This window comes from Thalia democratica, chromosome 5, assembly GCF_965202585.1.
Source record: "Thalia democratica chromosome 5, ktThaDemo2.hap1.1, whole genome shotgun sequence".
Classification (NCBI taxonomy): Eukaryota; Metazoa; Chordata; class Thaliacea; order Salpida; family Salpidae; genus Thalia; species Thalia democratica.
This window is the reverse complement of record NC_139169.1, coordinates 40,194,270-40,203,977: the sequence shown is the minus strand read 5'-3', so window position 1 is coordinate 40,203,977 and position 9,708 is coordinate 40,194,270. Positions and strand designations below refer to the sequence as shown.

General features: G+C 26.8%; 1 protein-coding gene across 1 annotated transcript; it reads left to right on the top strand.

Moving 5' to 3' along the window:
- The first annotated feature begins 867 nt into the window (after positions 1-867).
- On the top strand, positions 868-9,280 carry LOC145836523 (uncharacterized). Its single transcript, XM_082944318.1, has 3 exons — positions 868-1,021; positions 7,664-8,307; positions 8,432-9,280. The coding sequence occupies exons 1-3, from the start codon at positions 868-870 to the stop codon at positions 9,278-9,280; spliced, it is 1,647 nt and encodes a 548-aa protein (XP_082800444.1).
- The last annotated feature ends 428 nt before the right edge of the window (positions 9,281-9,708 follow it).

Sequence of the window (9,708 nt, the reverse complement as noted above, 5' to 3'; positions counted from 1 at the left end):
TAATCGCACGGTGTTGACGTATAATGAAGGAACGTATCGAAATTTTTAAATTAACTAAGCAGTTAAGTCTTCATCTGTTAAGTTAACATATGTTTCTGCTTGATTTAAAAACAACACTGTTTGCCAATCAGTTAAAATAAAAATGATAAAGTTACTTCTTAAAGTACTTTGTTTTGTAGTTTTTTGAATTTATTATTATAATATTAACATCTTTTTTTCTATATTTAATTCTTTTCAGTTTTGTAAGAAAGCATCTTAAAATTTTTTTTTTTTTGTTGAATTTTTTACAAAAGAATATGTAAGCAATTAAAGCATTTTTGACCACATCACATTTAATTTTAAGAAGTTTTACACAACTAATTTATTTTGTGCTAACAATTACTATGTATATCATTAAGTCTTAAAAGTTTTTTCGCTATATTATATTTTTAAATATATTTAGTAGAATAAAATATATCATATATTAAAACAATGATGACCGGAAGGTTATTCTCCACACCAATCCATTGACCATAGTTTTTTGAGCGTTAACATTTCTTTTTCTTATTCTTCAACTTGTTTTAACAAAACAGTTTGTATTTTACATGGTGCTATATCTCTTGTTAAGATTTGAAATAATTTAACTTGATATTTTTGTTTATAAATTCTTTAAATCAAATAAAACTCTAACTTGTTTTAAATATTTTTAGGTAAAACAAAATTTAGCAAGCTACTAAAACATCACCACCACTAGTGCCGTAACGGAGCAAGCAATAAGAAAAACGCGTCAACACTAGAGAGAAAGAAAAAAGGTAGATCTATTGATAATTCACATCTGAAATAACACAAATTAAATTATTTTTAGTTAAGTTTCAAATTTTGAAGAAAATGAACCCTCAACTAGCAGCAATGTACCATTTACAACACCAGCAAGCAGATATTATGCAGCAAGCTGGTCGCAAGAGTAATTACCAGACTGATTGTTTCCCAAGATGTTCAGATATTAATCACAATGCTGTAAATGTTTCGTACAACAATAAAGGTTTGTGTTATAATTAAAATAAATTACGATAAACTGAAAAAAAAAAAACATGCATTTCAAGCTTTAGAAACATATTAGGTTAGTTTTTTAATGATATGTTGTTTGTTGTACTATTAATAAAAGAATTAAGTTTTTGATAACAAAGTCAACAATTTACGGAAATAATACAAGTAAGCATATTTTGATGTTATTATTAGTGATTACTTACAATGTTTAAAGCGTAAGAAGAATTTTTTCGTGTTATTTTCATTTGTTTAACAATTTTAATTACCAAACGATTGCTTATTTTTAAACACGTCTTTTGCATTTTTTCAATCATAATAGTAAATATATTAAATAAACAAAAAACAATCGAAACTTTTCTATCATTATTCGAAATCGGTATCAGCTTTTAGTTATAAGTTGAAATACTTTAACTTGTAAAAATTCAAAGTTTACGTCAAAAACTATAACAAGCAAATTGTGAAGTAAGTACAACCAAAACAAGTTACTTATATTTATATCTAAATTTCTAACTAAAACACCGAAATATCTAATTTTAGAGCAAAAAGAATAGATTGTGTTTACAAAAACAGTTTAAAGTTTAGTAGCTTTAATTGAAAACAACGTTATATTTGGTATGTCAAGAAATGACTAGTACTAACTCAATACATATACAAACTTGAAGTCTTTGTTTCTATATAAATTACTGAGTTTTATAATCTTCTGTACGAGACGCCCAGTCTGTTATAATATTTACATGTAAACAAGAGACAAAAACTAAATCGAAGTAACACTTTTAATAAAATATAAAAATATAAATGAAACGATCACTTTTACGATTGATTAAAAATTGTTAAGCTGACATTTAAATGAGGCGATTAAATAGTTTCGGCGACAGTTCAGAATGTTGCTCAACATTTTTATATTTGGTAGCTTATTTAAATGGCTACGCGTGCGCGTAAATGTACTGAATGAGTACTGGTAGTCAACAGTGAATAATTTTACATGTACATAAATAATATAATAATAAATCGTTATATGTAAATATGGTATGCATACGTTTATTTAAAGTATAAAGCAGTTATTGGCTAAATAAGGTACTAAACTTTTTAAAAAAGCTTTAATATAGAAAATTAACTAGCCAGTAGTTTATTTAGCAGATGTTGTTAAATCTAAGAAAAAATCTACTTATAATTGGATAATAAACCTTTTACAAAACTATTTTTTTTACAAGTATACTACAAATTGTTTAGCTCCCTTTTTTTTACTATGTTAAATTTATAGGTAATTAAACCTATGTTTACTTAATAATGAGTTTTAATGTTTACTGTTCTTGAAAAGACAAGTGTAAAGTTAGTTAGCTAAAAGTATTTGACATTTGTTTAAGTTAAAAAGAAAGTTAAAAGTAAGTCGTGATTAATTGCAGCACTTTAAAACAGTTGTGTAAAAACCTCATTTCAAACAACTTAATATCAATTTCCCACTAAATGTATAAAAATAATGCGATGTTATATAAAACTGATAGTTACTTTAAGCATCGCCTATAACATATTAATTACGCTCATAAATGATATATTAAACTATCAATCTCATTTATACCACTATACTTAAAGTACATTTTTAAAACGATATTTTGTTTAATATTATTATATTTTCATGATACCTAACTATTACTGACCCCGTATAAAATATTTAATCGGGCAATAATTTAGTGATGATAAAATTTATGTAGTTGCAGTTCAGCGGAGTAACGAAAATACATCTTCGACGTCAAATAGTAGTGAATCAATTGCCTTGAAACAATCATCTTATTTTAAGATCAAAGGTAAATTAAGTTATTTTTATATTTTAAATAATTCTAACTTTTTAGATAAGTGTTTTTCACTTTCACAGAAACTTTACAGCATGTTTGTTATAGTTGTAAGTTCATTAAAAATTACAAGGAGTATTTTTCTAATTAGAGTTTTGAGATTTGTCAAGTAAATATTTTTTTATCAATAAATGTAGTTTGTTACGGCTATCTTGGTATATTTATAAACATAGTTAATACATGAAACCATATTGTACATCTTAAAAAAAGAAACAGGTTACTAAACAAGGTTTTCTAATAGTTTATTTAACTTTTGAAATTAAAAACAAGTATAAGACTTATTATAAGCTTTTAAAAAATATCCTATACTTTAAGTTTTTACAAAGCCTAAAACAATATTACGGTACTCAAAAATTTTGATATAAAACATCGTGAAACTTAGTTTATGCATTTAACTAAAAGTATTAATCTCTTTATACATAATTTATTTAGTAACAAATATAATTTTATACTATGTTGCAAGTGTTTCTAAAACTATTTTATTTTATTTGTAATTAGTAGAGGACACATCAAAACTAAACAGAAAGAAAATCTACATATTTGTAAATGTTAAAACCTTTTCATTCTGATTAATTTCAGAAAACAGCTTAACTTGTTAGTGTTAGCATTATGAAAAAGGTTAAAATACTTTTTTCGATAAAATAAGTATTTTAAATAAAATACATTAACCAAATCGTTTAACCCACAACAGTTTTCATCATATATGATTTTTAGAAAAAGAATATTATTTATTTGATCAAAATAACTTTTAAGGTAAATATATAACATTTTCCTTACGTATATAAACTTAACTACAAATATAAGGTTTGAAAATCAAAAAGTACGGGATAAATATAGCCGGGTTTACGATTTAAGGGTTGTCAACAAACAATCTTGTTGCTACGGAGATGAATGGTCACTACGGGCTGCATGGGTGGCCCCAAGATTATTTCGTTTGTTGCCATGACAACACGATAATCGGGCCAATAAAGCGTGTAATGTATCCAAGTGTGCAACATCTGCTTATTGCTTAGCACGACAACCCGGGGCGATCAAGTCGTTGCTATGCACCTGATAACTTATGCTGATTAGCCTAATTATATGCTATGGGATCGAAAATTTTAGAAATAAATATATTTCGAAATTTTTTAAAGATCCTTATAACGACTTGATTTATGTTATATGAATTACTTTTATCCTCGTTTTTTTTACAAGAACTATAAGCGACAAATACAAAACTATAAAGGCAAATGCAAAGATTAAACTAATTAAATTTCTCCTTGTTGTGGGAAATATGTTTAAGAAATTTTTTTTTAAACTAAAATAGCAAACTAAAATAAAGCTTTTGACAAAAAGCCAAGACTTGAAATAAATTGTTTTAAATTACTTCATAAAAAATATTTTAAAAAATGAAAAAAAGTTGAATTATTTTCATAATTGATTAATGTGTGGTGTTAAACTTCATAAAAATTACATTAAAATTTCTCGAGTTATTAAAATTTTTATTGATACGTCATTTATAGGAGATTTCTATTCTAAACGTTTATGAGTGCTTTTAAAATCTTAAATTTTTTTTTATAGTGTTTACAAAACAAGTTCAACACACTTAAAACAAGTAAGGTTTGACTTTATCAAACGTTTGGTTGTGTCAAACTTAAGATAGACAGTTTTTATATTAAAACTAATTATTAATATCTGAAACTTTTATCTTTTTTAGCAAATATTTTTGTACTCAAAATAAATTAGTGTACGACAATACTTTGTCGTCTGAATTTTTATTGAAAACGAAGAAAGAGTTTCATATAAAAATAATGAAAAGTGAATTTAAATTTACCAATTATCAGGTATTTTAAATTAAACTTATGACTAAAAAGTCAATAAAAAAAGTATAAGGAAAAGTTTAAATAAGCCATATAGAACTTTAAACCGTCTCTTTGTTTGAAAGTAAAAACAACTGAATAAAGTTCACACATATTAAGTTTAAACTCATTTAAAAGCAACTGGAACTGTATCTTTTTGCCAGTTTATACCAAAACAAAAGAACCAACCAAATTACAAAACAATCAAAAGGCCACAAATTTGCAATGTTTAGCCTTTCAAACCGTTCCAAGTTACACTCCGAAAAGCCGCTAAATTGGCCACCTCACCCCTGAGATTGTTTATAGTTTTTAAGGGGTACAAAACCCGTGCTTAACAGTGCGGAATTTCACCAAATACAGCTGTTTAAAGGTGACTTTCTCAGTATATACGTTGCGATGTATCGACTTAATTGAGTTACTTTGGTGAGAAATTTGAAGACAGAGTTGTAGTATTTGCTTTTCCACAGCTTTTTTTAATCAAACATAATTGCAGTATAATTGTTGACAGTCTTTTTTAAAGTTATATGACTAATTAAGTTTTAAAAATAAGCGCTTTGTGTTTGATGTGCCAAAAAAATACTTCATGATGATTTGTTGTTAGGAAAAGATGAAGAAACTTTTAGGTTTGTAAAAATTTACCTAAAGCCTTAAAATAACGTATAAAAAAAATACAACTTTATTCTTTTATACATACTATACTACTGTTAATTTTTTAAGTCAACTTATTTTCTTTAAAATTACTATTAACTTTAGATAGTAAAGCAATAAAGTTTGAAATGAATGTCTTTTGAATTTTCAAAATCGATTTTATAAGTTTAAACTTTATACCAGTGAGTGTTTATAATAAAAATATGTCTGTTTGCTGATTTTTAAAAGCTTCTAACTTATTTTTAGGGACACAAAATTTACTTTGCTACGAAACTAAACTTTGTGGTGTAATTTCAAAACAGTAGTTAAGTTATAATCAAGAAGTACATTAGTATAAAGTTTAAACAACTGAACTTAAACAATTAAAACTTTTTATGATTTTTGTTAAATCATAAATTTAATTGTTTTAAAGCAAACAAATAACTAAAACTTTTGTATTAAAAAATAAAAAATAATTTTTTTTTATGTAGACTAAACACAATACTCATATTTTAAAACTACTTAAATTACTTTATCTATATTTCTGCTATGATCCTGCGCCTGCCTAAACAACTTTTTTATTTATTTTTTATAGTTTAAGTCATGTAACAAGAATGAAGCAAGAAAAAATTACATATAATTGTTAAGTCTTAATGTAATATTTTAATCGTTTTCTTGTCGAAACATTTGTAAGAGCATTTAAAAATTCAAATTTTTAATTACGCTTGATTTCATTTAAAGTTTACGTAGAGTGAAAATATTTTGTTGTCATATTAAGTGATAACTAAATAGTAATTAAGAAAAAAATTAACCAAAATATTTTTTTTAAACGAGTATAATTACATTTAACTTAATATGCATATATCTAATTAATTGTTTAGGATTCTAATAAATGAACGTAGTTATAAACACTCTTTATTTTTACATTGAACCTATCACTTCCTCGATTTTGCTTTTTTTCTAATATAAAACATTTTTACTTAATTAAGATCTCTTGTACACCCTGTATTTAAAAAAAAACTTTATTTATCTTTTAATAATTTTTATAACTAATCTTAATAGTATGAATTTATATTATTAAATTGAATGAAGCTGAATTAATAAAGAAATGTATTTAATTAGTGATATTAAATACAAAAAAAAATTTAAAAATTCAAAACGCATCATTATCATTGTTTATCACTGCAAAAACTCAAATTTTTAAGTTTAAATATAATTTAAAAGTAGACAAAATATAAAGAACCATAAAGTAAACTATGATTTTTTACTATAATAATAAAGTTTTTAGCAAGCAAGATTTTGTCAGATTGAGAAAACTACATACATTTATAAACTTTCTAAAAAAAAAACTAATAACAATTTAAACACTATTCTTTCTATATTACACTAACACATGTTTCTGTGTGTTAAGGAGTTAACACACTTCTTTGAAGCACTGTAAAAAATAAATACTGTAAGAAAAGAATAGAGGCTAAAGTAGGTATATATATAAATAAATATATATAGTTTATTAGAAAAATACGATTTTAAAGATACTAGTACATATGTTTCATAAAGCTAAATGCTTTAATCAACAGCTAGTTAAATTAAAAATGAAAAGCACTTTGGTAAACAGAGATGCAAAAGTTCTACAAAAAAACAAAAAACTGTATGACGTAAGAATTGACGTAAGAGTTTTTTGCATCTCTGTTTACCAAAATTCTTTTTATTTTAAAATTAACTAGCTGATGATTAAAGCATTTAGCTTTATGAAACATATGTAGTAGTATTTTTAAAATCGTATTTTTCTAAAAAACTATTTAAAAGCCTTTCAAGTGGGCTCTGTAGAAGGTGTTCAAGTTTGAATAATCAAATATTTTATATATAAATATATATATATATGTGTTTACAAAAATAAACACAAATACTTAAGGTTATTGTAGCTTAGTAGTTAATGTTAGATACTATTCTTTACTTACAGTATATATATACCTACTATAGCTTCTATTCTTTCCTTACTAAACTCGTTAACACACAAAAACATGTGTTAACGTAATAAAAAAGAAATATATTATTTAAATTTGTATTTTTTATATATTCCAGTGAGCTTGTTTCGCTAGGATTTTTATTAGTAAACGCTTAAACTTATATTTTTAATAGTTAAAAAATTAAACTCTTTTTTTGTTTAGTACTAAGTTATACAGTTTAATCAAAAAACAGTCTTTTACTTTGAAGCAGCTGTGTAGTATGTCAAATATTTAAATGTGTACTGTCGTATTTAATTTTCTATCATATTTTTAAATTATATAAATATCTTATAAATATAAGCATTTCAATACTTTTCAGACGAACCTATATCTCCTTCGATGGTATCTGAAGATTTCAGAAAACAAACACATGACATAGCTTACAAAAAATCTGAACGTTGTACAACACCAGAGTTATCTCAAAGTACAAATGTCAGACAAGCAGCTTTTCAAAATTCAGCTTCAAGACCTCAAATGGCAAGTTACAAGCAGAAAATTCACGAAAATTCAGTTCAACTTAATTTGAAATACACACCTGAGCTTGCATCCGAGAAAAGAGATATAAGAAATATGCAAGTCGATAACAACAGTAATCAACACAATAACGAAGATAGAAAGATAAGAAGCAGACCACATGTTGAAAAATCAATAAATACTTTCGAGTCTTCAAGCAGTAACAGTTCATCTCAAAAATTTGAATGCAGAAATGAAAGCAAGCAGACAACAGGAGTGCCAAGAAGCGGTTCGTTCCAAATGGAGCACAGCAGAAGGCAAGTATCAAGTGAGTCAAGCGAAAGGAAGAGAAGAAGAGATCAGGAATACATGGAGCCGAAGAAGCGTGCGAGGACAGCTTTCACTCCGGAGCAGATCAAAACACTGGAGGACGAGTTCAACAGAAACAAATACCTTGCTGTTGGTAGAAGACTTGAATTATCTAAGAAGCTCAGTTTGACCGAAACACAAGTTAGTTGTTTATATGTCGTTTTACTTAAACTATTAAGATTAATTTTTATTGTTACGATTAATTAGAAAATTATATAAAAATCTTCAGACCTTAATTATTTAAACTATATGTTTTTTTTCACAGATAAAGATTTGGTTTCAAAACAGACGAACAAAATACAAACGGGAATATCTAAGTGAGTGGGAGGTACTTAATCACCAGAAGTTTCTCGCGATGCAAGGCTTTTATGGTAGCGGTGTCCATAGCAACATGTTGATGGGGGCTCATCAGGGTCAATCTTTTTCATCCATGCTACCCAGCTACCCTGGGTTTTCTTCTTCGATACAACCAACCAATCAAATGGAAGCTTACAAGCAGCAGATGATGCGGTTAACTGGTTTCAGCGGATTGCAAAATCCCCTGTTTTCTATGACGTCACCAAGCCCTATGTTGACGCAAAAATCAAGTTTACCTTCTTTTGGGGCAACTGGACTTCCTTTTACAGCTTTCAACCCGTTAATGAGCTCTACAAGCGGATTATCCGCTCTGGCTCAGTGTAAGAACTTGGCATCAATGACGTCACCAGTATTTATGCCCTCTAATGTTAAAACCCCTGAAGTTTCTTCTTCCCAGTCCGTTGTTAATAAAAACAGTTTGTCGCAGAGTTTGAGTTCATCCCCTGCGAGTAGCAACGATTCAGATGGATCCCCTGACAACAACTCTGCCCTCAGCACTGCATCTCCTAGTAACTTGACTTCGGTTGCTTTGCAAAATGACAAAAATATTAATCTGGCTCAGATGGTTGAAAAATATAAGCAGGTGCAAGCTGCCAGCAAGGAATTTCAGAACAAGATGTTGCCCCAGCAACCTGGACTACTGGGTAACAGTGCTTTGTTCCCTAGCAGCACATCATTTACAAACAACAGAACTTTAAACCCAATTCTTTTCAATCTGCATTCTGCATCTAGCAAGGATTATTCAAAATTGCATTAACAATATTTGTGTTAATTTTTATATTTTTTGTACTTGCTGATTTATGTTGACGTAATAAAATAATTTTACTTAGTTAAATTACAAGCTAAGGGTGTAAAGTAAAACGAATTTAGCTAGTGTTTGTTTTCTATTTTTGTGGAATTTAATACTAGATTGTTACTTATTCTTTTTAAAAAGTACTAAGCAGTATTTAAAAATTAAATTATTTGTTAGTAGAATATACTATATAGATATATATCTTTTCATATAATGTTTGTGAATCTTAATATACAAACTTGTACGTTTTTGAAATACCGGTATAAAAAAGTTAATAAAGTTTGATAATTTTTAGTGAACGTATAGTTTTGATGTCTTAATGTATATCAAATCAAGTTAACTAGTGGTAACTAACTTCACATGAAGAATGTTTTTATTATATTTTCCAGTTT